At 48.6% G+C, this 27,214-nt stretch overlaps 1 protein-coding gene across 3 annotated transcripts; it reads left to right on the top strand.

The window, feature by feature from the left end:
- Positions 1-120: 120 nt before the first annotated feature.
- Positions 121-27,195, top strand: TRAF7 (TNF receptor associated factor 7). Of its 3 annotated transcripts, none has more exons than XM_072982354.2 (21): positions 121-259; positions 7,419-7,536; positions 8,223-8,280; positions 9,077-9,168; positions 12,087-12,203; positions 13,388-13,480; positions 16,947-16,980; positions 17,078-17,261; positions 18,127-18,261; positions 18,392-18,609; positions 19,337-19,410; positions 20,486-20,534; positions 20,988-21,115; positions 21,754-21,836; positions 22,344-22,383; positions 22,519-22,635; positions 23,419-23,541; positions 23,702-23,821; positions 24,063-24,194; positions 25,154-25,273; positions 26,356-27,195. In XM_072982354.2, the coding sequence occupies exons 2-21, from the start codon at positions 7,456-7,458 to the stop codon at positions 26,368-26,370; spliced, it is 2,013 nt and encodes a 670-aa protein (XP_072838455.2). In that variant the 5' UTR covers positions 121-259; positions 7,419-7,455; the 3' UTR covers positions 26,371-27,195. The 3 variants fall into 3 exon arrangements, with proteins under 3 accessions (XP_072838455.2, XP_072838456.2, XP_078237553.1); XM_072982355.2 differs by lacking the exon at positions 121-259 and adding an exon at positions 3,208-3,354; XM_078381427.1 differs by lacking the exons at positions 121-259; positions 7,419-7,536; positions 8,223-8,280; positions 9,077-9,168 and adding an exon at positions 10,636-10,863.
- Positions 27,196-27,214: the final 19 nt, after the last annotated feature.

The following is a 27,214-nucleotide window of genomic DNA, read 5'->3' as shown; positions in this document are numbered from 1 at the left end:
TGGCGTCCGCGCGAGGCCTGACGGGAGTTGTAGGCCGGCGCCCCTGAGGCAAAACCGTGAGGGGAAGAAGGAGGCGAAGAAGCCGCCGTTCCTGTGAGTGAAAGGAAGGAAGGAGGCGAAGGCCGCTTTCCAGGCCCCGGTGGCGGCGGAGGAGGCGAGCCGGGGCCGCGGAAGAGCGGCGCCGCCATGGGCCGCGGGAGCCCTCGCCGGTCGGCGGCGTCGCCTCGGCCTTTTCTCCCTTCCCCTCAGCGGCCCTCAGGTGAAGGGAGGGAAGGGAAGGGGGAGGGGCCAGGAGGGGGAGGGGGAAGATCGCCAGCCCCCATCATCATCCTCATCATCCCCACTTTTATTTTTATTTAATAGGCCGCCTTTCTCACTATCAGGGAACCCAGGGCGGCTCCCCAGGTGAAAAAAAAAAAAAGAACGGAATTTTAAAAAGTTAAGCCTTAAAAAAAAACAACACACCCACAAAATTAAACCGTACGCTAATTGAAATATGATTAAAGAATTAAATTTCTTTTAGGCTTCGTCTTAGTTATTGTTAGTAATTAAATCTTTGTTGAATTACAACCTTGGGGAGCCCTCACCTTGGGTCCCCTGATGAGGAGGAAAAGCGGCCTAGGAATAAAACAAATGAAAATAAATAAATAAATAATAACATTGTTGTTATTGCCATTGTATATGGGTGTATATCATGGTCGTATTCGCCATTATGATTAGCTTCATAATTTTTAGCCCTTTTATTAGTGCCCTCTTCGTTATTAGTGGTAGTGTATTAATATTTTTATGATGTTGTTGTTGTACTCACAGATCAATGTTTATTACTAACCTTTATGTATGTATTTATTTAGTTGCTCCCTGTCAGTCCTTGAAGCAATCCTCGAAAGGAAGGCCCTGCTTATGAGAGCGTGGTGGCCGTGGTGTCCTGTTGGGAGGGTGGTGGGCTGGTCTCCTCTTGTCTTGTGTCCTTTATTGCACCTTTGTCTAGCTTGCTTTGCCCTCAAGAAGCTCAAGGCAGCCTTGCTGCTTCTGTTCCTTCTTGTCCTCTCAAGAGCCCTTTGAGGTAGGCGAGGCCAAGGGAATAAATGAGTGGCCGGGTCAGGGCACCCTAGTGAGCTTCCTGGCAGAATGGGGACCCGTACAATACATTACCCTTGTCCGAGGTCAGCACTTTAACCACTGCAACACTCTCAGAAGAGGAAATGAAAATATTATTGAGAGGGCTGCAAACAAGGGGAAAAAATGCAGAATAAACCTCTCAGTTTTTAAACTGCTGGAAGACTTATTACAGTACCTCAAATTGCCTTGCCTTAGTCATGCTGGTGTAATGTAATAATTCATTTTTCCAGGACAATGGCCTGAAATTAAGAAATCACTGTAGACATTGTCTGTTGCAAGCCCAGTTGTGTGACTCATTGAGCAACTGCTGGATAGCAGTGAGTTGAGATGACTGCTGAGGACATTTGGGGAAGAAGTGTAAAAGCACAGGGTTCCAGTTGATCATCAAGACAGTGCAGAAAATGGCTACTGAAGAATTCTATCAACGTAACGCTGACAGTAGAGAAATCAAAATTGTTGAAGATATTGTATATTTTTATATAGTCATCAGCCCAAATGGAGGATTCTGCCAGAGAAGCCCGAGACTTGGAAGGGGGCAACTAAGGAGGAACCAAAAAAGAGCTTGGCTGTGTACAGCTTACGTTGGTTTAGACTTCTTAGCGTTCCGTGTTCCAGCAATATGCCTTGTGCGGCACTGGACTGACCTTTTATCTCTGTACTCATGTGTAGATAGATGTTTTGATTTTCAAGGAAGTGTTTTACCACTGAGCGGAGGTGACTTGAATGCCCCTGCCCTTTGCCTAGGGTTAGGGACCCTCTGCCAGTGTCTCTTTCTGCTACTGCAGCTGCCCCCACAGTCACCCTTCCAGAATTTCTTGGCCCCTGTTATCCCTGAAACTCTTAGTTCTCTTCTGCTGATTTGACTGCTTGTTCCTAATGAATTGCTGGGGAGCTCAGGAGCTGAGGGCTCTCTTTCTGCGGAGCTCAGTTCATTACTGGGCAGGATCTGGACTCAATGGTCCATAGGGTCCCTGCCAGCTCTGTGGTTCTAAGATGATGATGGAGGCATCATAGTCTGGTGTCTCAGCATTCTGCCTTGGACTACCTCGCTGTGACACTAGACTTGTCATGACATCAATCCTCCTGAAAATAATTGTTCTCAGCTTCCGTGGCACGCTCCGTCTCCACCCCTTGTTCAGAGGTGTGTCCAAGTGAACCCTGTTTGTGTCAACAATTTATAATTAGTAATTATCTTTGGAAACAAATGTTTCATAGGTTGCAGGATCTCCTGTGAGAGTACCATATCTTCTTTCTGCTTCTGTTGACTAATGCTGCTCTAATACATCCTGGTGTGAAGTAGCAAGCTACTGAATTCTTCTGTTTGGTGGTCTTTGTCATTTTACAACTAGGGTGGCCTAAAACTGTCAGGTTTTTAGGGCATAGATGCATTCATGTTTTTCTTAAAGCAAATATATCTTCACATATTCAATAGCTTGCCCAGAGAAATATCTTTTGCATTAAAAAAAACAACATCTGTTTCCCTGATTTAAGTCTACATGCATTCGTAAAACATTAAATGTTGTCTTTCAACATTGTAAGCCACCTTGGGTCCTTTTCAAGGAGAAAAGCAGGTTAAAATGTTTTAAATAAATAAAGATAAAAACCCATATTGCCATGAATTTTTGGCCTTTACGTTCTTCACATGGGTAGAGACCTGATGAAGCGGTGTTTTGATCCACGAAAGCTCACATATTGTATGATGATTTTTTAGTGGTCTATAAATTTATCACCTATTTTCACATATGCATTCACAAGTTCTGCTTGTCTTTGGGTTTGGGATTTATTTACTTCTGCAGTGGATATCTTCCGTTTGGAGCAGGTGCTCTTTACGAACAAACAGCAACTTCAGTCGTAAAGCCTCCGGAATCTCTTCCTCATGTGTTGATTCAAGTTTTACCCTGGGGTTCCTGTGGGGAGGCATTTAATTTCCGGCCCAAGGAGTTCATATGAGATCTAAGGGAATGGTTCCTGCACTTCCGGGCTGAATCCTGTTCGGAGTAGCTGAGATGAGGAACCGAGGCATGATTGGCTGAGCTGGGGAGGGGGTGATTTCCCAGATTAATTTACATATTGCCTTCTGCCCTGCATGCCTTTCTGTTTACATCACCAAGAGCTGCCTTCTCCACAGAGGCAGGCAGGCAGATGGGAAAGACATTTTGAAAGAAAGGAATGTTGCCGGACTTCTGGGTTCCTTTGCCGTTTTCTGCAGGGTCCAGCGCTCAGACCCTCTTTGAGGTAAGAGGCTTCCCGCGTCCGTTGGACTTTGTTCCCTGGGGAAGTGCATGGCGATGCGCAAGCCCTTCTCCCATCACTTCGTGGGATTTAAGGACATGCCTGGATCAGAAGGAACTGAGAGAACCGGAACTAGTGGTGTCCGTTGCGTAGCTGCCTGCGTTCAAGTCTCTTGGCAGGGCAGTGTGGCTTAGAACAGGGACATTTTATCTCTCAAACTTTGGTGCCGCTAAAGGATTGGGAATTAGATTGGCTTGGCACACTTCTGGATAAGTAGTCCAGATTCCTAGATACCGAGTGAAACAGGGGCCTAAGTTTTAACCCGTGTCGAAGTATTCTTTCATCATTCTCACTCAGGTGTCTTGGAAAGCCGAAATGAGAGCTGTTTGAGAAGGGCTGTAGACACAAAACTGCTGTGAGCTGTGAGTTGCCTTGTTCTGCCTTGAATGGAGCTGCAGTTCTCTGCCACGGTCCATTTTGTCTTACTGTGGCTCAGCTTTGCCACCATACGTGGCAGCTTTTGTAGCAGGTTTGGCACTCTTGTCACTGTGACGGTCAGAACTTGATGTCATAGGTTGTGTTTGTTTGTTTGTAAATGTTAGTATTGAGACTTGGCTTAATGTTTGTTTCAAGGGATGGACTGGAATGTTTCATGCCCTTTAGAGGTTTTTCATTCAAAGTGCTTGGAAGCCAGCCTTCCTGCTCTTGTTAGCTTTTCTCCTGGTTCGCAAGACAACAAAGGTCAATGCATGCACGGTGTTTAGTCTTGTCTCAGCACAAACTTCATGGCTACAGTCTGGATTTGAACTGTTGCTCTCTTAAACTCACATGTGGTGGGTTCCCAGTGGAAATAAAATAGATTAACTGCATAACATTTTTGATGAGAAGATGGTGAGGTATTGTTTGCCAGGCTGGCTAGGTGGCTGATTGTCTTCAGAAGCATATGCTAATAGAAACATGGACCATTTCTTGGTGTTTGTTGGTGTGGAAAGTGGACACAAATCTTAATTTTAGCTCCACATGTTCCTTGTCAAGAGTGTGTGATCAGTACATGAGCTACATTGAACAAGTGTGAGTGTCCTTAAGCACCAAGGAGTCATGATTGGACCGCAGCCCCCTAATGCACGTCTCCCTTGGTTTTGAAAAAAGCCTGCTCTGCACACAACCATCTCTTTGCATGCTGTAACCCAGTTGCAGATACCACCCTCTTTGGTTAATGTGCTAAAGAGGGTGGCTGGCTGGGTAGCTCAGTGGCTTAGGTATCTGGCTGCTGAGCCCAGAAGGTGGGAGTTCAATTCCCCACTGTGTCATGCCAAAAAAGCCAGCCTGGGTGGCCTTGGGCAAGCTGCACAGTAGTCCCAGGGCACCCCTAACAGACGGGAAGGGTAAACCATGTTTGAGTACTCTCTACCTAGAAAACCATGGAAAGAGTTTCCATAAGTCAGAATTGACTTGACACGTGATGATTACTAAAGAGGGATGGTGCTAACTGCTTAACTTCAGGTGGTTCTGAACTAGAAGATGGATGTGGGAGATTTGCTCTCCCCCTGCCCCCAATTTGTTATAACTTGGCTTTAGACTCATAGAAGTGACTGAATGGCTTGTGGTCTATGTCGCTGTGATTATATGCCCAGGGTAGCTGCTGCAAATCAAGGAAGCAGATAAATCCTCTTTTATTTTATTGCCAGTGTGTCATGGACAAATGTTGATGTTACTGGTTCTGAGTCATCAATCTTTGAGCAAAGGAGGTGAGTAAAGAAGGGAGAGAGTAGAAGCGCCTCCGAGTAAAAGTAATTATGCCACAAAACCTGGCATGAATACACTTGTGTCCATGAACCTGTCTTAGTCATTTATGGCACATCAGGGACCCAAACTGGGTGGGGGGGGGAATAAAAGCAGCACCCTCTTCTTGTGAAAAATTACTTCCTCATCACAGAGAGGCAACTTTTGTGCCAAATAAGGAACTAACTTACTGGTAGCTGAGTAAATATCTTATTTATGTGTCTAGGTTAGAGACATTTGCATAGCAATTCATTTGGATGCCTTTCCACGAAAAAAGGAGGAAGTGGTTGCCTTTGGGGAAGTCTCTGTGTACAAGTGTGGTGTAGAATGAACGCCTTTGACAGAATGGCAGTCTCAGCTAAGAGAGTCCCCCAGTATTGTCCAGATTCACCCAAAGCCATTTCTGAGCCATGGGTGAGACCTTTCTCTAGCCAGGTCTCTTCCCACATGGGCAATTCTTGGCAAGTGATTTTGGATAGCGTTTGCAACCTGCCTTGAGTGAAATGGCAGTGGTGGGTCCAGCTGTACCTGCTCCTCAGTCCCAGTGACCGTCTCCAATACAGTAATGTGTGTTTATAATAAGGGACGGCTGTTTGATCCAGTAGGGCTGCAGGAAGATGACCTGGCCTCATCTTTTCAATGCATGCTGTTGATGTATCACATCTCTGTGTACAAGTAGGAACGGGCTTGTGAGTGCATTTTTTTTGGTCATGTGGCTGGACAGTTACTGTTGAAAACCTATTACCCTGTCTGCAATTAATAAAACTGGTTCTCACAGTGTAAGGTAGTTTTCTCTTAAAAGGTTCCCTTTGATAGCTGTTGTGCTTAGACAGCAGTACAAACCTCTCCCTGTGCTTCTCTGCTCCACTGAGGACATCCTGACAGTGCAAACGACACCAGCAAACCAGGACTGTGATTTCAACAGAACAGCGTGCGAATCTTAGTCAGTGAATGCATCCCGTGACTCTTAATAGTTTGGCCCCTTAATCCACTTCTCCTTCCCAGCGCTGCCTTGTTCCTCCTCCCCTTCAGTTTAATTCCCAGTTGCTACACGAATGTGAATCAGTTTTTTTAAAAAAAGTGTAAAGAGCTGGATGAAAAGCGTCTAATTGTAGGAATGAATTGTAGGTTTCTCTTTTGCAGGGCTGATGGCTCAGCCCATGCCTTGCCTTTTCCAAGCTGCGTCGAGGAAGCAAGAGTCCGGGAACTGCAGCTCCCTTAACTGAGTCAAGGTTTTGTTCTTGGCTTCTAGCCACATACCATTCGTGCCATGTAGACAAGAAATGTTTGTACAGTACAAGACCCCGAGAAAAAGCCAGGCCTCTCGGCGGTTTTGAGGCATGGAGGAAGCTGCTTTGGGCAAAGTCCGCTCAGTATGGCCCCCTTTGCGGCCTCTAGTGGAGGGAGGGTTTTCCCAGGCCTGCGGCTGGAGGACCTTTTCCGAACCTGGGACCCTGAGTGCATGGGAAAGCATGCGTCCCAATGAGACGGATGACTCTTTTGGGCAGGGCGGAAGCGATGTGGCCAAGGATGCTGAGCTAAATGCCCAGCTTTGCTCTCAGGGCAACTGAAAGATGGCACTTGTCTTCTTTGTTTTCTCTTACGTCTGGGCACCTCAGGCGGCAGGGAGGGGTGTTTATTTTTTTTTATTTATTTAAAATATTTTTAACCTACCTTAAGACAGACCAAGCCAGCTTGCATTGTTAAAAGACAATGTATAAAGTTAAAAACAATAAGTACACAAAAACTGAGAACGATCAAAGAAAAACCATACTTAAAGACAGTAAACAAAAGCAACACCAAAAATACATTCAAAGCCGAAAGGCACAGCCATCCATTTAAAAACCCCACTCAGGGAGCCAGTCACTGAGAGGAAGCTTACCTGAAGAGATGGGGCCAGCCTGACCTCCAGTAGGAGGGAGTTCCAGCATCTGGGAGCAGCCACAGAGAAGGCCCTCTCCTGTGTCCCCACCAAACGCACCTGTGAAGGTGGCCGGACTGAAAGAAAGGCTTCCCCATTGATCTTAATACCTGGGCAGGCTCATAAAGGGAGAGATGGTCCTTGCTGATGAACAGAACAGTGTGTTTTTCTCATGCCCTGCCTTGTTCCTTCACTGGTGATGCTAAACTGGAGCATGTTGGAGTAAGGTTTGGGTGTCTCTCCAACCAGCATCTGTGTGCTGTGAAATACCTTAGACCGTCCATGTTAAGAACTTACATTTCTGCAGGCCCTCTCCAATGGCAGAAATCGTGTTGACTTACCATACCTGTATTTTATGTTACAGAGGCAGCTTTTGTGATATTCAGATGTGGAGCTAGATTATGAGTGCCAACACAAACACGCGCTACAATCGTTTCCCTGGGGGTACGGCCAGCATCACTTCCACAGAAAACTCTAACGGGGTAAGAGAATTGGGGGGACTGGAGGTGTTTTGTATGTGGGTACTTAACGGCTGGTCTTTCTTTGACTGCGCTGGGCTGGACCCCTTTGGTGGTTGTGTGGCCAGAACAACTTCTCTGCAACCCTTTCGAGGACACTGCTACCTTTGCCAGTGACGCTGAAGCTGCTCCTGAGCTTCAGCCTGGATCAGTTCTGTGGCGTCAGAGATGAACAGAGCACCCATACCTGGGCCAGAGAGACCTGGGAGATGGCAGAGTATCTCACCATGTTCTGGGAAAGGCAGCATAGGTGGGAATGTGGAGAAGGCAAAGATGGGGGAGCTGTAGGCACTTGGGGTGGAAACGATAAGGGCACAGGAGAGGAGAGTCTGGCATGGTGTGGGGTGCAGGTGTTTTTGATGGTGTGGTTGGTGATAACAGTGACATCGTTGGCAGAGGTGCGTGCATGCGTGCACCAAAAGGGAATTCAGAGGCCCACCTCTGGCTTATACTCATGGGTTTAAGGGAAAACGGACAGCCAAGCAGTTCTGCTCCTGTTTGCTGTAGCTGCATCTAGTAGAATCACCGTTTCGTTTGAGTATTCGTCTCTCTTCTCAGTAACCTGGTCTAGCCAGTGTTCTCAAAATGCCAAGGACAGAATGTGTGCTTATGGTTGTTGTTGTTGGTGTCCCCCCCCCATTTCATTTCAGGCAAGAATGGAGACCACTTTTGGGCCTTCTTTCACTGCAGTGACCACCATCACCAAAGGTTAGAGCTGAGCCTTCTCTGTTTGTGTTGAAGGGACCATCCACGCACGGGTTGGCTCCTGGGGCTGCCCGAGAAAAGCAGGAGTCGTGGGTTTCAATCAAAGGTTTTAGTGTCTAGAGCCCGCAAAAGGCTGCTTGCTCTCTGATCTCCTTGCAAGATCTTCTCTGTGGCTGAAGTGATGTGTCAGAAAAAGCACAGGGTGGCTTCCCTGGACCAGATTGGTTGTCCAGCGGCGCCAGCTCTTTCTGTCTCCAGGAAGAAGCCTCTCGAAACAGTCTCAAAAAGTAAGGCACTGTGGAATTAAGCCAAGCTCTTTATTGTCCAGTGCCAGCAAGCGGGAACGTTTGTTTCCTTCTTCATTTGCTGTTAGTTTCATCTCTAGCCCACCTTTCCTTCCGTGAGCTCAAGGCAACATCCGTTGCTCCCCTCCTCCCTCCCTTTATTATGGTTACGACAACCCTGCAGGGTAGGTTGTCCTGTGGTGTCCCAGACTGCCCAGGTCCACGGAGGTGAAGCGATGGCCTGTGGCCATCGATGGCCTTCTGTGGGGCCCCCTCCTTGCTGCAGAGCTGTCCAAGATGTTTCCCGTCCTGCCGAGGGCGGGTTCCAGATCCCTTTTCCCCCTCCAATGACTTAGTGCCAAGCGTCTATTCCTTGTTCCTAAGAACTGCTCTGTGGGGAAATTGATTCAGTAATGGGTGTTAATCCATTTTGGGAACTTATTATCTGGCAGATGAGAAACTCAACCGGTTGTGTGGCAGAACCTCTTAAGGTTTTGTCTTGCTTCTCCTTTCAGCGGACGGGAGCAGCACGTTCAAACAGCATCGCCGGACCCCTTCCTCTTCCAGCACGCTCACCTATTCGCCCCGGGATGAGGACGACAGCATGGTCAGTGCGTGGAGTAGGGCCTGGCAGCGGCAAAAAGGGTTGCGATGTTGGGGATGGGGTTTGGGCTTGGCTGTTGGGACAAAGTGGCCCCTTTTGAAGAGGTGGCAGACTTTCTTGTTTGCTCCGTTTCTCCCCCTCTGTACCTGCAGAGGGCGCTCCAGACCACAGTTCTCTCCTTCGCAAGAGAATTTGTGGAAATGCCGAGGGGGGGGGTTTATAGGGCCGGGTAGTCCTGTGGGAACCCCTGTCTCAAACCCCACAGTCCTGGGGAGGGGGGGCTTCACTTAGCAGAATTTCACAGCTGACTGCCTCCAGCCTTCAAGGTGCAGAGCTATTCTTACGCTCTTAGGGCCAAATGCTTGCCTTTAACACAAACACACCTTTATGGGCTGGTTTTGAACATACTGTCTCAATCCAGCCTGCTTTACAAGACCGATAGAAGTACAGATGAACATGTGCAGCACAGTTGGAAGAGTTTGGGAAGGCAGACAACGAGAAGAACGCTTTATAGAAAAGTGGTCTCCCGCCGTACACTTTAGGAACAACAAGGTCCAGAACGATATTGACCCAGTAACCCACATTTCTGAATGTAGCAGGGTGGATTTTGAAGGTACAGAAAGCAAATGAAGAAACCCTCTGAAAAAGCTGCATGAGACCTGTGGTTGGTCCTTGGGAGGAATAAGGGACTCCTTCTTTGTTTCAACTTGCTAATACCATTCCCTGTTGTGAAGAATGCAACTGACTATTGCTACTCTGTTTCACACCTTGTTTTTCCATTGCTGTATCTTTCTCCGTTTCCTACTCTTCTGTTCTAATGTGTTTACTTTTGCAATATTTACTGTTTTATGCTACATTTGAACACTGTTTCCACATGCAGAGGAAAGGAATCTTAGGTTTTTCAACATAAACTGTGGAGTGAGGGGGTGGGGAGAGTGAGAGAGAGAGAGGGAGGTGTCATGTTGCTGAAAGGATTTTTGTGTAGCTAGCCAACAATTGGAGGTGAATTTATTACCTCCATTTCTAAAATTCCTGATGTATTTTCTTTTTCTTGAGCAAATGGTTTTTATGAACTGCCGGAACATTTATTAGATGTTATCTGGGACTGAAACAAAACTGAGCAACATGAAGACTGTTTTCTTTAAAAAAAAAAAAAAGACGCTTCTGGCTTCTGATTCATCTTCATGTGGCTGTTTTGACGTTGGGTAGAGAGCCCATATTCATCCCGACTTTAGAGCAGCCTTCCTATGCGCTCGGCCCCTTGTCCGGGAGATTCTTTCCAACGCTGCTTGAGCATTGTTGCATTCGAAATGGAGGGGTGTGTGTGTGTGCGATTTCACTGGCAGCAGCATCCTTTTGCTGAACCAGTCCCAGAAAACCAGCAGGCCGGCCAGTGCTCAATGATTGGCGGGCACGATGCCCAGCTGGCTCTCCCACCGCTACCCACCCCCAAACAGGAAGCCACAAAGCAGAACCCGGAGCAGATTGAATAGGAGGAAGTCTCCAGCCTTCTACGCACAGAAATTTTGGCTGAAAGGAGGGAGGGAGGGAGGGAGGCAGCCCAGCAGCAAGTGCTCTCAGAGGCACCCGCGCCTTGCGAGGGAAGCACGCTGAGCTTTCAGTGAGGAACCGTATCCGGAATCTTTCTGTTCTGGGGTGGAAGCCTGGGCCAGCACCCGAAGGCTCCATGTCGGGAAGGTGAGCTCATATGTAGGGGAAGCAGGCTCCGAAACAAATGGCTGGTACATCGGGGAGCGGCCCTGCGGCCCTCGTGCTTGCCTGCAACCTGCCTAATTTTCGCCCGTGGTTGATTAATCCCACAAAATTTAGGAATCGGAGAAATGTTTAACTTGGATGAATAAAAAGTATCTTCTCTTCCCCCCCTTCCAATGTGCTAGTGAAAACAGCAGAAATAACCATTTTTCAGGGCCAGGGAAAGTCTCTTCCCCAACTCACTCAAGGCTCAGCTTCAACTGTACTTTCCTACGTTTTGCTTAGCTGGAATTTGGCTTGTTTTTTGCTCTCAAAATGTAAAATGTGCCGCTGTTGCGAAAAAATGTCCTGTACTGTAGGGTGTTCCTGTTCCCTTAGAGCAACGCTCAGAGTTCTGCTGACTTGTCTTCTCTACCACAGTTAAACAGCTACCATCTGATAAGGATCCTTTATTTTCGTTTGGTTCAAGAAATCAAGTTGCTCTGTCTACAGCTTGGTGGATATTGTGGAAGTACAGACAAAGCAGTCCAGTTTGCCATGGGGGTCGGGATCATATTTGCAGAACGGGACCTGAGCCCTTGAGGGTTGCTAAAAAGCATGAAGTGATGCCTGGTAAAGTCACAGAAGAGAAAGTCGTTGCTGAAAATATTTGCGGCCTCCGGACCGCAGGGCTTAGGGAGCTCCTGACCCACTTGGCTGACGGAAGCAGAATCTGCAGCACAGTAGAGACGGCAGAATGATTTGGGCAGATCAAAAGACGTCATGCCTCCATTTAATTTATCCTAATTTGGGTAGACTGCAAAATTCAGCTTTTACTGGAAGAGAACGTTAATATGAGTGTAGTTCAGCAGGCGTGTGGGCCTCACTTCTTCATAGAGCATTCTGCTAAGAAGACCAACTTTGACCAAGAGTGCTTGGGTCATTCCCATCATGCTGGTGATCAACAGAAGCATCATGGGTTGTGGAGTGACCTTTCCCAAGCAGGGTGTGGAAAGAGAGGCAGCTGCTGATTTTTGTGGCTGCCAGGAGAATATTTGTTTATTTAGTTATTTATTGATTTGATTTGATTTGATTTGATTTGATTTGATTTGTATCCCGCCCATCTGGTCTATGCGACCACTCTGAGCGGGTAGAATGCCTCTCGTCCCACATGGCTATACAGAATCCACCCCACCCACCCCTCTCTCTCTGCCACTCTCTTTCTGCAGCCGCCAATCAACACCCCACGTCGGTCCGACTCTGCCATCTCCGTCCGCTCCCTGCATTCAGAGTCCAACATGTCCCTGCGGTCAACCTTTTCTCTCCATGAAGAAGAGGAAGAACCAGTAGGTATTTGGGGGTTGTTGTTGTTGGTGGGTCTTGCATGAAGAGGGGCAGGATGAAGGCCCCAGAGCCATTATGGAAGGCTGCAGGGGAATAGAAAGACAGCTCTTTTCTTTAGAAATATCTGAGGCCACCCTTCACAAAGCAACAAGAACAATTTATAAATAATAAAAACAGATCACAACAAAACCAATAATAATAATAATAATAATAATAATAATAATAATAATAATAATAATAATAATAATAATAATAATAATAATAATAATAATAATAATAATAATAATAATAATAATAGCAAGCTGTGAGAGTGACTGGGTGACCTTCCTTCCCTTTCATGCTTTTTCCAACAAGCAAAGACCTTTTTCTTCACGGGCTCTTTTTTTGGCAGGCGGGCTGCAAAGAACCTCAATAGGTGGAGGCCGCACTTTCCTCGCTCCTGTGTGTTTAATTGCTTTTAATTCCATTGCGAGTTAACACAATCATCATGTCAAATTGTGGTTTCATATTATATGTTTTGTTCTTTTATTCGTGCCTTTTTAGTGGATGTTATTGCTGGCCAGCTTGAGTTCCAGTTTTTGGAGAAACACAGAGTGTAAATCTCATTAATGGTTAGCCTTTATAAGGCGCCACAAAATGCTGTGTTGGTTTTGGGGTCAGAAGAAGTGTGCATAAAGTCTAGAGCCGATGTAGACCTCCAAACAGTAGTTGTCATGTTCTCAAAATGATTTACGTGTAGGGGCTCAAATCAGATCCAGCACATGCTGTTTATAAATCCATTTATTCATCAACCCATCTGTTTATTTTTTTTTTAAACATATGCCCTGCCTGAGGAATTCAACATGGCTTACAGCAGGCCAAGAATATACCAGGACTGACTAGCAACTGTGCTTCCTCTGGACCTTCGTAATCTTATTTCTCATATTTTAGGAAGTTGGTTTTCTCATTGCCTGAAGTAAAAAGGTTATATACTCATAGTAAATCATTGTTTGTAGATGGACTGAGATTCTTAGATGAGTCTTACCTCATCATGGACTCACTTCCTGGTTGCTAGTGCCATTGCTTTTTGTATTCCCAAACCCTGATCCCGTTTTAAACAGTGCAACTGCATTTGAGCAAATGGCTAACAGTTTTCCATTTACCTTTGATCTCTGTTTGATTCTCCTCCCCCCCCCCCGGTGTGCAGGAGCCTCTGGTGTTTGCTGAGCAGCCTTCAGTGAAACTCTGTTGCCAGTTGTGTTGCAGTGTGTTTAAGGACCCTGTGATCACAACCTGTGGGGTAAGGCATCAAATCTGACTGCATTTTTGGTTGCATGAAAGAAGGAAGCTTCAGACTAGCTTAGTTGGTGCAAGGTCTGGGGCTGTCCCAAAGAGGGCAGCGTTGGTGGTAACAATTTTACCACAGTGCAGAGCCCATGGAAGCAAACTATGGAAGGGCTAAGCTTCATCAGTTCTCCAGCTTTCACTAGTCACATAAGCAGCTTCATCGTGGAACAGCTGCTTCAGCTATCACAGGACCAGGAAAAGGACTCTTCTGTGCTTTGGAAAATGGCAGCCGGCTTCAGTAGATGGTGCTGGCCTAGGCAGACCTCTGGCCTCACACACTAGGGCACTGTTTTGTGTGCTTCGTTGGAAGGGCTGATGAAAGAACACATTGAAAATCAAGAAGATAGATCCTCCTCAGCCAAATCGAAGTCACTTCACATTGCACAGCACTTCTGGCTGTTTCCGTTGTGTCACCCCTTGCAGTTCACTCGTACTCTTAGGGAGGTGGGAATTGCTGAAAGGAAGGCGGTTGGCTTGGTTTGTGGCCTCCATTCTGGCATCTCTTTGGCAGGAGTGCTTTACAGCTGTGTGAGCGAGGAAGGGGAAATCAGAGGTGATGAATCTTTGCCTGTAGTATTGCCCTGTAAAGCAAGCAGGCTGGATCCGGACAGAAAACTCTGTTTTTTTGTGTGTGGGTGGTTTTTTTATTTTTTTATTTTTTATTTTTTTTTGTCATCTCTTTCTCCTGCTGCTTCTCTGAAACGGTGACTCCATTGAGGACATGCTTACAAAATGTTTCAGTTGTTGGCCTGTTTTGTACCTCAAGCTGGCAGCTCCCCATCTGAAAGGCACTCCATGAATACGCCAAGGCAGCATCATAAGATTCAAGGAGGCCGTTGTGTTGTTATCTGTAGGTCTTCTGTAGAGATGGTTCCCATCTCCTCTCTACTTCGACCAAAGTGGAAAAAGTTACAGTGTGGTTGATGAAAGTCAGAAAAGAAGGTTGTCATGAACCTGTAAAACTAGTATGATCAAAAGAAACAGACTGCCTTCATTGGAGAAGAGAAATAAAAAGAAAGCAATAGCGCTTTACAGAGCTGAACATCAGATAAGAACACTAGGTTTGTTAAGGCATAGTATACTTTTGTAAATGCCCAAGTGTGGACTAGAAGAGAATTGCAGGTATCTGTACCACACTCCTATGCTGTACATGCTGCACCTCTTCACTTTCTAGTTGGTCGCTATATTCAGCCTTTCTTTGATAGGAATAAAGAAAGAAAGGTTGGAGAAAGAAGCAGTATTCATTTTTAATTTAGTCTCACACAAAGACATGTCAAGATGTGAACATTTTTATGTATAGAGAATCAGCTCTGAAAATGAAAATGGTTTTAAAGTTGAGGCTTGAACAATAGTTTACTGTAATCATTTCAAAACAAGTAGCTAGCTCTAGCCGAGCAAGGTCACTGTATCATAACAATCCCTGCGGTTGAACTTGTTTTGCAAATGATAACCAACATAAACAAAGGATACAGATATTATAATTTACACTCTTTAAAATTATAATGTTCTGAGTTTTCCAGGTTTTGGGATATCTAGATCTTTTATGCTGCTGGCCTTTATTCCTCCAGTCTTTTTAATATGTTAGTCATAATAATAACAATATCTACATAGTGGCAGCTTGCCAGACTTCAAGTTACAAAACCCAGAGAATTACAGAAAGTGCAGGAATAATACACTTCCCTATTGAAATATTGTTTCTGGACCTCCCAAGTCCTGAAAAAAAAGTTTATCACTGATAAAGGGACAGTAAGGGTATAAATAACGCCCAGAAAAGATATCCAGGACAAGGAGCAACGAATGTCAAGGGAACACCGGTAGGGGGAGAAAACTGTGCTGGGGGTGTTGGAGAATAAGGTGTTTTTTTCTATATACACTGAAATGATTTTATAATTACTTATGTTCTTATCTAGCCTTTTAGTTACATAGTTAAGATACCTTAACTGAGAGTCAAATTTGTATAACTTAGAAAATATTCTTTTGTAACACCTTTTAAATGATGTCTTTTGTAACACTTTAGATACAGTCTTCTTGCATTTGAAGTGCTATGTTCTCTTTTGTTGCAGAATTTTACAGTTTTGTCATGGTAGTTATGCACATTTCTCATATAGTTCATTAGGTTTTTACAGGCACACTCCTGTAACGTTGCATTAGGTTTTTATATTTAAGCATCTTGGATATTCAGCAGAGAAAACATAACACGTTTATATCTGCTTGCATGTGCCTGTTCATTAAAAAGAAGAAAGGTAAAGAATGCTCCTTGGGCATTTAGTTTATCTGCCTTGCACGGGGCAAATAAGTTAGAAGGATATTCAGAAGAAAGAACAGTTGTACAGGATGCAAAATATTCCTCCAGGTCACATTGGGATTAGCCCTTTTGAAATAAATGCCAGCTGTGATTAGCACAGGATTTTCTCTGGAGGTCTGCAAAGGTCAATAGGGCTCTTAGGGAGAGTTCAGGCATCAATTTATCTGACTTGACAGACACACAAAATGTGTCTAGTAACAAAAAACATGTATGGCTATAATATTTGGACGTACCGTATCTTTCGCTCCATAAGACGCACCTCTCTATAAGACACACCAAATTTTTAGCAGAAGAAAACAGGGAAAAATAATCTGTTTTCTTCGCTCCATAAGACGCACAGATTTTCCACCTCCGTTTTGTGGAAAAAAAGTCCGTCTTATAGTGTGAAAAATACGGTACCTAATGGCCCTTATCTAAATGTCACTTTGCAGTGATCAAGATCTTTCTTTCCTCTGCTGGGAAATATTAGTCTTATCTACACTTTGATGCTCTTCAATCTTTCTATTCATTATCTTTGAATGGAGATGCTAAAGATGCCTTGTATGTTAGCAAATACAGGGGAAGATGCGAACAGAGAATTAAAAAGAAAGGACAACTGAAAGCAACACCTTGGGCTCCACAAGAGTCCGAATTTTTTGCAAGACTGACAATTGGTGTCATAGCAGACTGTAAGGAAAATATGTCCCCTTCCGCATACTGGATTTCAGTCCCCTGATAAATGATGCCAATTGTTCTAAGACACAGATATGAACTAGTGGGATTTTTTGTTGTGAAATATTTTTAACACATTTTACATTAGGTCTCAGGTTAGTGAACCTGTTCCAGTTGGCTTTGGACTTCAAATAGCAACGGTCTTGAGTCACCCATGTGTTGTCTCTTCACTCAGGGGTTGGGGTTTTGGTAGCTGGAAGGCGAGAGCAAGCACTCGGTGTCTCTTGTGTTGTTGTTGGTGTGTGCTTAGGGCCTTGGGGAGGAGGGCCTTCTGTTCCCTGCTAGCTGGGGTAGCTCAACAGGAACTCCACAATAGGGAGTGATGCTTGATTAGGCCAAGATCCGGTCAGATCTCAAGAGAATACTTCTTACGGTCTTGTGTTGTTGTCTCTTCCCCTTGCAGCACACGTTTTGCAGGAGATGTGCCTTAACGTCTGGTAAGTACCTCGGCGGTACCTGTTTCAACAATGTGTTTCTTCTGGCCTGGTGGTGTTGGGAGCCACTGGTTGACGGCCAGCGCTTTTCTCCCTGCAGAGAAGTGCCCAGTGGACAACGCCAAACTGACGGTGGTGGTCAACAACATTGCCGTCGCAGAGCAGATTGGGGAGCTTTTTATTCACTGCAAGTACGGTTGCCGGCCCGCGGCTAGTGGCAAGCCCCCTACCTTCGAGGTGGACCCCCACGGGTGCCCCTTCACCATTAAACTGAGTGCCAGGAAGTAAGTGGCTGTTGAAGGCAGTCCTCTTGGGTGCCAGCTCCTTCACTTGGCATTTGGGGAGGGAGGGAGTTTGGGAGGGCTGGGGAATGGTTGTTTCTGCTTTTCTAGGGAGCGGAACTCTTTCTTGCTGTTCTTTACACTCTAAAGAACTTAATAGAGCAGGGGTGGACGTTGCTGGCAGCTCCAGAAGTGCATAAGTAAGTGAGCAAATAAGTAATAATATAAGAGAGAAGAAAAGAAGTTGGCGTTGCAAACACAGGGCTCCTCTTGGGCCACTCCAGTAATAAATGGCACGCCCAGGGATCACCAGAAAAGGCGGGTTGCCTTAGGATGCCATCGGGGAGGTGGTTTTGCAGGTCGTCTCTGAGCAGGTAAGGTGGCAAAACTTAGTTTGTGCAAGTAGATTTCATGGACTCCACTTAGCCCTCTCAAAGGCCAGCCCATGATGACTGGTTCACAGAGCGCAGAGTGAAACTGGAGTTCACTGGCAGAAGATGCAGAGGTGGCTGCCGACAGGGGGGGCTTTCTGGTGACCAGTTGGGATAGCTGGGCCTCACTCCCAAAGTGCCTCTTTCCATCGGGCGCCGGGAAATGCGGGGCGGAGGGTCCAGGGGTCCTCCTTTCCTGCTGGAGGGCTTCTCAGGAGCCGCCCGGGGGGGTCACTGTGGGAACAGAGCCTTGGGCTAAATCAGCCGTCATTGGTCTGGTCTAGCGTCAGGGCTGATTCTGCTTATGAAGTGGATGCGTGAGAGCTTTGGCCATTTTAGCTGCCTTAAGAAATGAAATAAAATCCAGGTGAAAATGCTTGACAGTACCAAGAGAGGGAGGGCTGATGCTTCTGGATGCTGCTTCTCCCTTTGCCCAGGGACCATGAAGGCAGCTGTGACTATCGGCCCGTGCGCTGCCCCAACAACCCCAGCTGCCCGCCGCTGCTCAAGATGAACCTGGAGGCCCACCTCAAGGAGTGCGAGCACATCAAGTGCCCCCATTCCAAATACGGGTGAGCATGAGCGCCTCTCTCTCTCTCTCCCTCCCCCCCTTTAAGTATATGGAGGCCTCTGTATTTCCATTGTTACGATCATTCTGACTTCAGCGATCCCTCCTCCTGTAACATCTTTCTCGTCCCTTAGCTGTTCCTTCATTGGGAACCAAGACACCTACGAAACGCACTTGGAAATGTGCCGATTCGAGGGCCTGAAGGAGTTCCTCCAGCAGACGGATGACCGCTTCCACGAGATGCAGGTGGCCATGGCCCAGAAGGACCAGGAGATTGCCTTCCTGCGGTCCATGCTGGGCAAGCTGTCCGAGAAGATCGATCAGCTGGAGAAGAACCTGGAACTGAAGTTTGGTGAGTCTCCAGAGGAAGAGATTGACTCCCCCTTCCGTGGGAGGGAGGGAGGGAGGGAGGAGCTGAGGATGGACAAAAGGAAGGAAGAGAGGGAAGGAAGGAAGGGAGGGAGGGAGGGAGGGAGGAAGGAAGGAAGGAAGGAAGGAAGGAAGGAAGGAAGGAAGGAAGGAAGGAAAAGGGGAAGGAAAAGGGGAAGGAAAAGGGGAGGGAGGGAGGAAGGAAGAGCTAGAGAATCTTTGCAGAGGTGTGCAGTTGTCAAACATCTGATGGCCCCCTTGTGGAAAGGACTAACAAGGGAATCCTTGTTGAAAGGCCGCCTGAGTTTCCTGAAGGCTTGTGCTCTTTATGCAGCAGTTGCTAAAGGGTCCATCTGCCAGCGGATGGGAGGACCTCCACAGAGTAGACCACCCTGAGGAAGGGTGAGATCCCAGAGAGTTTTCAAAGCACTTTGGAGGGGACAAACTCCGCAGCCAGGCAAGGCCAGGGTATACCAATAAGTGAGTTGGAGGCGAAAAATCTGGTTTGAGCCCAGTGCTTTCCCAGCCGTCATCTCACAGTACTTTGATTATTACTCCACATCAGCTTTCTGGGTGGCGTTTAAGACTGTTGTCGAATTGAGAGAGGGGCAGGGAATTGGGTTGGGCTTGTGCCCTGACCTGAATGTATTCCTCTTGAATTTGAATCCGGATGTTTAAAAAACCCCATTCTTCCCCTTGTCCCTGTTCAGACGTCCTGGATGAAAACCAGAGCAAGCTGAGTGAGGACCTCATGGAATTCCGAAGGGACGCCTCCATGCTCAACGTGAGTGTCGCTGCTTGCTCTTTTCCTTTTGTTCCCAAACTCAAAACTTGACGGGCCCTCTGGACCCTGGAGAGGACTATCCCTAGTTTCTGGCTCCTTGGCCTGGATCATCTGGACCTCCCTGTTCTACAGAGACCTCCTGCCTGGCATCTCACCAGAGGGAGAACTGAGTACCATTGCGGGTGTTGCCTGTTAGGACGAGTTGTTTTTCGTTTTCACCCCAGGGAATAAAGAGTAGCCAGCTGTAAAGGTCACCAGTTGAAGATAGTCGCTAAGGCCCATTAAACAGGAACAATCATGCAAAGCAGAGAATGGAACGGAATTGGAGAAAAAGGATCACGGAAAAGCTTAAAAGTGCCCTTGTTTGCCAATAAAAAGCATTCTAAGGAGAATTTTTCTGCTGAAACTTTCTCCAGTTCATGCCATAAGCTTTCTGGCGATTTTTGTCTCCCGGCACTGAAAGGAAAAAAGATGAAGGGAAGGCCAGTGAAGAGATAAACCAATAAAGGGTGGAGATGTATTAATGGAAGAAGAAAGAGCCATCCCAGACAGGGCCCTGAATGTGCTCAGTCCATTGATTAGAGATGGCACTGCATTTTTTCATTATCTGCCTCATTTTCAGACCAAGGTCTCAGCAGGGACATGCGCTTATTTCATATTTTGTACGAGTCCCCAGTCTTTGTAAGGGAAAAGTCACCCGTACTTTTTCCCCTTACTCTTTCCTTGCTTCATAAACACTGCTTCATCTTCGCTGAGTACCTGAAAGAGTCCTCATCAGCTAAACCATGGATGTTCTCTAGTCTTATTAAAGCATGCTTAGATGCCAGCAAGTAAGAGTAGAACTCACGGTTTGCATCAGCAAAAGGCAGCATTAGGTCGCACCGGCAGGCTCTCCTGCTTATTCTAGTAGACAGTGCACAGGTGGTCCCTCGTGGCTGCTCTGGGAGGGGTGGCCTTCTAAGGGGTTCCTTCAACGGAGCTGAGCCTGATTATTGGGCGGTTGTCATTACGTCAACGCCGCAGTCAAGGTGGTGGTTGCTTCGCTTGTCACATCATTTAACTTCCTCTCTTTCAGGATGAGTTGTCCCACATCAATGCACGGCTGAACATGGGGATCTTGGGCTGTGAGTATCTCGTTGGTTTTCTCCATGAGTACCAGCTGATACTGCAGAACATCTGCATTTCAGGATCTGGAGATGTTTCGGTCTTTCTGAGTGCAGAATTATGGGCCTCTATCTCAGAACTCTTGACTCTCAGAAAGGGTGTACATCCCAAGTCCTAGGCAGAGCTACTTCTCCTTGATTGGGAGGCCAGGATGAGCTGCAAAGGTCGGCAGGCATCTCCAGGCAGGATGGCCAAATTCAGGAACTTCAAGGCACGTTTTTCAGAAATGCCACCTGTCCAGAGCCAGAGAGGCCGTGTGCGGACAAAGTGTCCGTGTCAGGAGAAAGGATGAATTTATCTGTTCATTTCGTTGCGAGTGGTTGAGATTTGATTCTTGGACAATTCACCTTGAGGAGGTGTGAAATTCGAATATGCTCTCACGCTGGCGGGCTGTCTCTTCTTCCCCTTCGCAGCCTACGATCCCCAGCAGATCTTCAAGTGCAAGGGCACCTTTGTCGGGCACCAGGGCCCCGTCTGGTGTCTCTGTGTCTACTCCATCGGGGATTTACTCTTCAGTGGGTCATCTGACAAAACCATCAAGGTAAGAGTGGACGGGATGATTCTTGAGAGTCACTGCACCCTTCTCTGCCAACATGCCCAGGCCGCCAGCGCCTGATGTGAAGGGGTCCTTCCTCAGAGCCAGGCGTTGAGGGTGGTGCCCCTTGAGAGACTCCCTGGGCATCCCTTGGCAGCAGCCGTTTTAGGAGCGGCTGGTTCTGGAGGGCTGTGTGCCAGCAGGGCCCTGAGAAGGCAGTGGGGGGCATGGCTCTCCAGAGCTTAGCAGGGCTTCTCTCTAGAGATCCAGGCTAGTGGTCATGGCCATCCTAGGAGAGGAACTGGCGGGATTTGTGGAGCGTCTGGGTCCCATGTGATTTGTAGGCACCTTGGTCTGTATTTAACAGGAAGGCCTCTTCAGCCTCGAGGCCACAGTGAGAACTGCTGAGGGCTGCATTTCTTTGTTTCTTGTTCCCTTGTGTGTGTGTGTGTGGGGGGGGGACCTGTCCATTTCTTTCCTTTCCTGGACAAGTTTATTTTGCCCTGAAAGATGGGAAAGCAGGTGCCGAGAGGACAGGACAGCTGCTTCCTGCCTTCCCGGCTCTGGCGCGATCAGCAGGCTTCCTGTCTGGTGTCCTGGCTGCCCTCGAGCGCCGTCACGTGACCCTTTCTGTTTCCTGTTAGGTGTGGGATACCTGTACCACCTACAAGTGCCAAAAGACTTTGGAGGGCCACGATGGGATTGTCCTGGCACTCTGCATCCAAGGGTGAGTCAGAGCATCTGCCCTCCGGCGCCCTCCCCAGCTGGGCACAGACGCCGAGAGCCGGCCCTCTCCTTCCCTTTGCACTTTCTGAGAGCCGTGCAATGTCGAGATGCCTTGCTCTCCCGATGGGAATCGGGATTTCTGTTTTTACAGCTGGGAGCGCTGAGCTTCGGGCATCTAACCTGTTACACAAACAGAGCAAAGTGGATGGGGGGTTGTTTTTGACTGCCTTGCATTGTCCTTTTTTCTTTTATTTGGCAGATTTGTTTATTTTAAAAAAATGAAAATTTATTGGAAGTTGTATTTAAAAAAAAAAAAAACCTCGCCCCCCCTTGCACAAGATATAATAGGAGAACAGTTGTTGTTTTTTTCTTTGAGGCTAGAATCAGGGTCTGCTTGGGGGAGTCTGGAGGTGATTTTTATGTGCCGTGGGCAACTGGTGAACCTGTCACCCTTCAAACTGGCCCCTGAGCCTCTGCCCTGAAGGTCCTCCTCTTTCTGTTTGCCCAGGAACAAGCTGTACAGTGGCTCTGCTGACTGCACCATCATTGTAAGTAAGCCTGGCTTCGCCAAGGCCCTGCTTGGGCTGCTTCTTCTTCTTGGGGGGGGGGTTAAGGGTGGGGGTCTACAAGAACATCTTGCAGGGAGTCTGGCTTTTACATGTACCCTTTTTTGTTCTGTGCAGGTCTGGGATATTCAAACCTTGCAGAAAGTTAACACCATCCGTGCGCATGACAACCCTGTGTGCACTCTGGTCTCCTCACACAACATGCTGTTCAGTGGCTCCCTGAAAGCCATCAAGGTAGAATTTTTTTGGGGGGGACTTCAGTCCTTTGCACTTCTGATTTTCCCCAAGAAAACGCCCACTCATTTGTCTGCTCGCCCTGAACCCCACTCCCCAACACCCTTCACAGCCTCCCCTTTCAAATTCTGATCTCCCCTCCATTCTTGCTGACCTTACTCCCCCCCCCCCACAGATGCCCCCTTTCTCTGGTCTCACTCTTGCCTTCTTCCCTTTCTCTCCACCCTGTGTTCCCATCCTGGCCATTTCCACTCTCGGATTCAGGCTGGTACCAGCGTTCTTTGTTCTCAATGATGGTAACGGGTAGTAGGGTCTCCTTTTGCTACTCCAGCTGGCCCTTTCATTCATGACATACATGACATGCCTTGGCTTCTCTTCAAGGCTGAGCTATTCCGATTATGCTTTGGACTACAACTCCCAGAATGCCCAAGGCAGCATACAGATAAGAGTTCTCTTCCCCTCTATGCTATAGCTTATGGAAGGTGAGCAGTAGGGACCAGTCCCAAATCATCCAGTGGACGTCCGTGGCTGAGTGGGCAGTTTTAACCTGATTGTGCCCCGCCCCGGTCCGTTGCTTTCCTTTCGGGTGCAACTCCATTTTTTGGAATTTGGGTTTGTGGGTGTGTGTGTGTGACCACAATGGTTTGCTCTTCAACGTCCCCGTGAGATGCTGTGCCATCGCTTGCCCCAGAGGTTGATCTGTGGACCGAGGGAGGATGGGCATCCTTCTCCTTTTGAGCAGCATGCTCTGTTTGGCAGCCTCTTGTGGTTCTGGCCCCTCAGGTCTGGGACATCGTGGGCACAGAGTTAAAGCTGAAGAAGGAGCTGACTGGCCTCAACCACTGGGTCCGGGCGCTAGTGGCATCCCAAAACCACCTGTACAGCGGCTCCTACCAAACCATCAAGGTCGGTGTGCTCCCAGATCCCCCACCCTGCCCCTCCTGGTGCTTTTCCCTGGTCTGGTTGGGGTTGTCGGTGACCTCTCTGATACCCCCACCCCGCATACACGGGTACTGCTGTTGGATTTCCATCTTTCTTCTTGGTCTTGCCCCCCACCCCACTCTAGATCTGGGACATCCGGAACTTGGAATGCGTGCATGTTCTGCAGACTTCGGGGGGCAGCGTCTACTCCATTGCGGTCACCAACCACCATATTGTCTGTGGCACCTATGAGAATCTCATTCATGTAAGGAAGGCTGGGGTTGCAGGTGCAGAAGGGGGGGGGGAGTTGCTTTTGCCACCTGCTTAGATGGGCAGAGAGGGCATCCCGCCCTCCCTTTTCCTGGTCCTCAGAAGCAGGCCCTGGGGGAATGGGCCTCTTGGCCAGCAGAGGAACACCACCACCCCCGGGCGATGTGGAGGAGGAGAGACGGTTTGAAAGGTGACATTTTGATCCTTGTGTGTGTCCCCCCCCCCCCAATCTCCAGGTGTGGGACATCGAGTCCAAAGAGCAAGTGCGCACCCTGACAGGACATGTGGGCACCGTCTACGCCCTCGCCGTTATCTCTACACCTGACCAAACCAAAGTCTTCAGTGCTTCGTACGACCGGTCGCTACGGGTAGGTGGGCACCTCGGGGCCCTGGGCAGTGGAGAGGAGATGGAGGAGGAAGAGGCCGGATGGGAAACCGGAAGAAATATTTCAGTCCTTATTGATGGGTTGCAGGAGGGCATGAGATTCCTTCTCAGGTTTCTCAGGGCTTTCCTGCTCTCAGGAGGTGGTCCTCTCTGGCTCCTATCCTGAATCGTGGGGTTTGCCTGGGGCATCATGGCCTTTACCTGGATCACAGGAGAGGGAGAAAGTTGATCTCCTCACTTGGGGGGGGGAGAGAGACACTGTAGGCACCCTTGCCCCCCTCCTTTTTTAATTGACTGCTGGATTGATTGATTGTGCCCCTTAAACACTCTTCGGGTCCTGACCAAAGCCGAGGTGGGCCACATTGTCCCTCACTGTGCCTGTGTTTGCCCAGAGCTCTGTCAGGGTTGCAGCCGGCGGCTGGTGGGTTTACTTCCAGTTTTGAATGAAGCCCCAGACGCCCGTGTCCTCGTGGTGTGAGGTTCCCGCACAGCGGGACAGGCAATTAGAGGGAACGTGGGATGTGGGGTTTGCTGAAAACAAGGACGGCAAAACTTGCCCTGAGGGGAAGCCTCCCCAACATAGGATGGATCTTTGAAATACGGTTTATGTTCTCCTCGCGTAAAGAAGGAACAAGGTGGACTTCCGGCCACTTTGGCCACCAGGCTGTTCTCAGGGCGGGTTTCCCTCCACCCCAGGCAGGGCAGGCCACCCCCTTTGAGAGGCAAGCTTGGGGGGGGTGCATACGTGACATATTTTGAGTAGCAGCACAGGAGAGCCGGCGCCCTGCCAGTGGTTAAGAGAAACTCTCTGACAGCCCCCGTGGCCTGGTTTTGGTGGGGGCTTTTGGTGGCCCATGATGGGGCAGGGTCGAGCCAGACCAGCTCACGGCTGTCTCCGGCATCTCACGTCTCTCATCACAGTGGTTTGTGCTCCCCTTCTAGGTATGGAGCATGGATAACATGATCTGCACGCAGACTCTGCTGCGCCACCAGGGCAGCGTCACAGCACTGGCAGTCTCCAGGGGCCGCTTGTTCTCCGGGGCTGTCGACAGCACGGTTAAGGTAAAGCACAGACAAGGGGCGAGGACTGGAGAAAGGGAAGCGCTGAGGAGCCCCTCCCCACAGCCCCCTGTTTTGAGGCAGGTGGTCCTTTGCCTTCTAAGGATGGAAGTATGAAAAGCTGTCTGGCTGCTGTGCCTTGCAGGATAAAAAGACGGGTGCAGTTCTCTGCTGAAGGCGGTCTCCCTGGCCATCTCATGCTGGGGTGTGTGGGTGTGTGTGCGATGTCCCTCCCAGCTCAGAGCTGAGACAGAGCGAGGCTGCTACAGCTAATGCCCATATTATGCTTCAGCCCTGTATGTTTCTTCAGAACAGGTCACTGTGAGTTGCTTTGCTGATCACTTAGTCCGGGGGGGGGGGGGCGTCGAGCAAGGCATTAAAGGCTCAGGCTGCCCATGTGCCCTTTGCTAGGCTGGGCTCTGCATTGAAGCTTACAGGCGGAGGGAGGGAGGGAGGGCTGGGGTGGAGAACCTCTGGCCCATCAACCCGAGCCAAGAGAGCCAGTGGGAGGGGATGATGGGAACTGAACTCCAGCAACTCAGGGAGAGCCGCAGGTTCCCTCAACCTGGCTCCATGGGCTGCGCTCTCCCACCCTGCTTTTGTGCAGCGCTAGAGAACCCAGATGGGAGGGCCTGGCATGCTCTGGTCCATAAAGGGGTCACAAAGACTCGGACACGACGACTAAACAGCAACAACGGAGAACCCGGACCTCCATGGCGTGAAAGCATGGGTTTGAAGTGGAACCAGGTTCAAGTCACTCCGTCTTGAGCTGCATTCATGGAGGGCATCACCAAATTTCAGGACCTGCCAACTCGGGGTCCCAGAAATTTCTTGAGCAGGTGATGCGTGGGCTGCCCCGAGCTTGGTGGATGGCCACCTCTTCAAAGCTGCCAGGGGACGTGCCTAGAAGCCACTGCGATTCTCTGGAGAGGCCTCCTGGGATTACTGGTGTCTCTCCCTTGCCTTTCTTCAGCCCTTGGAATCCTGTCTCAGGCGGCACCTCATCCAGAGACAGGACAGATCCTGTGTCAGCCACGCTTTGCCCATAAAGGTCCTCTTAACCCATTCTCCTTCCACCTTGGCAGGTTTGGACATGCTAGCGGGCACCATCGCCTGCTCTGGAACACCGGATTACCAAATCTTCCTCCAGCTCGCACTTGATGTACTGCTTTCCTTCACTCTGAAGCCCTTCCACCACCCATGGGCTGGGACACAGAGAGAGAGAGAGAGAGAGCCCATGACACCCCTCTGCGCTGCCTGCCAGGAACACGTCAAACTGGACAGTGTGATGGGCGATAAAGCTGACCAACCGCATCTACCTGTGGCTTCTTTCCCAAATCACGGTGCGTGGCAGGGGTGGGGGTGGGAAAGGGGGGGGAGTCCGTCTGATCCTGTCCCAAGTGGCCCAATGAAGGCTCCAAAGGCTTTCTAGCTCGGCAGAGGGAAGGTACACCGTGGCGTGTGGGTCTCAAGACGGCCCGCGTGACTTGAAATGGTGGCCTGGAAGGGGCGTCTGTGTCAGCGGCTGCAGCTCCCGTTGCCGGTCGCAATACCAGAGCCAAGGATGTGGGTGAGGAGAAAGAGGACGACCCCCTCCTCTCTGCTCTGGGGCTTGATTTTCCCGCCCTGGTCTTTCTTTTGTGCCCGCCGCCAACCATGAAGCCTAGTTTTCCTCTCGTGTAACCAGGTACGATTTTTATGTCACACACCCCACCCCACCCCACCCCCTCTGTCCCTTTCCTTCGCGCCAGGTACCCCAAGGCCACCTCCTCACTGCATCATGCCATAGAACAGCCTCCGTGGTAAAGACAGGGAGAGCCTGCTGTTGTGTTTATACTTACATTTTTTCTACTGTTTTTAAGATTGTGATAGAGATTTCAATTCTTTCTTCCTTGACAATAAAAATGGACCATTGTTTTAGGCAACCCTGACTTGCGGACAGAC

The sequence above is a fragment of the Pogona vitticeps genome, chromosome 13, assembly GCF_051106095.1.
Source record: "Pogona vitticeps strain Pit_001003342236 chromosome 13, PviZW2.1, whole genome shotgun sequence".
NCBI classification, from domain to species: domain Eukaryota; kingdom Metazoa; phylum Chordata; class Lepidosauria; order Squamata; family Agamidae; genus Pogona; species Pogona vitticeps.
Note: the sequence above shows the minus strand (reverse complement) of the source record. Positions and strands in the feature narration are given on the sequence as shown.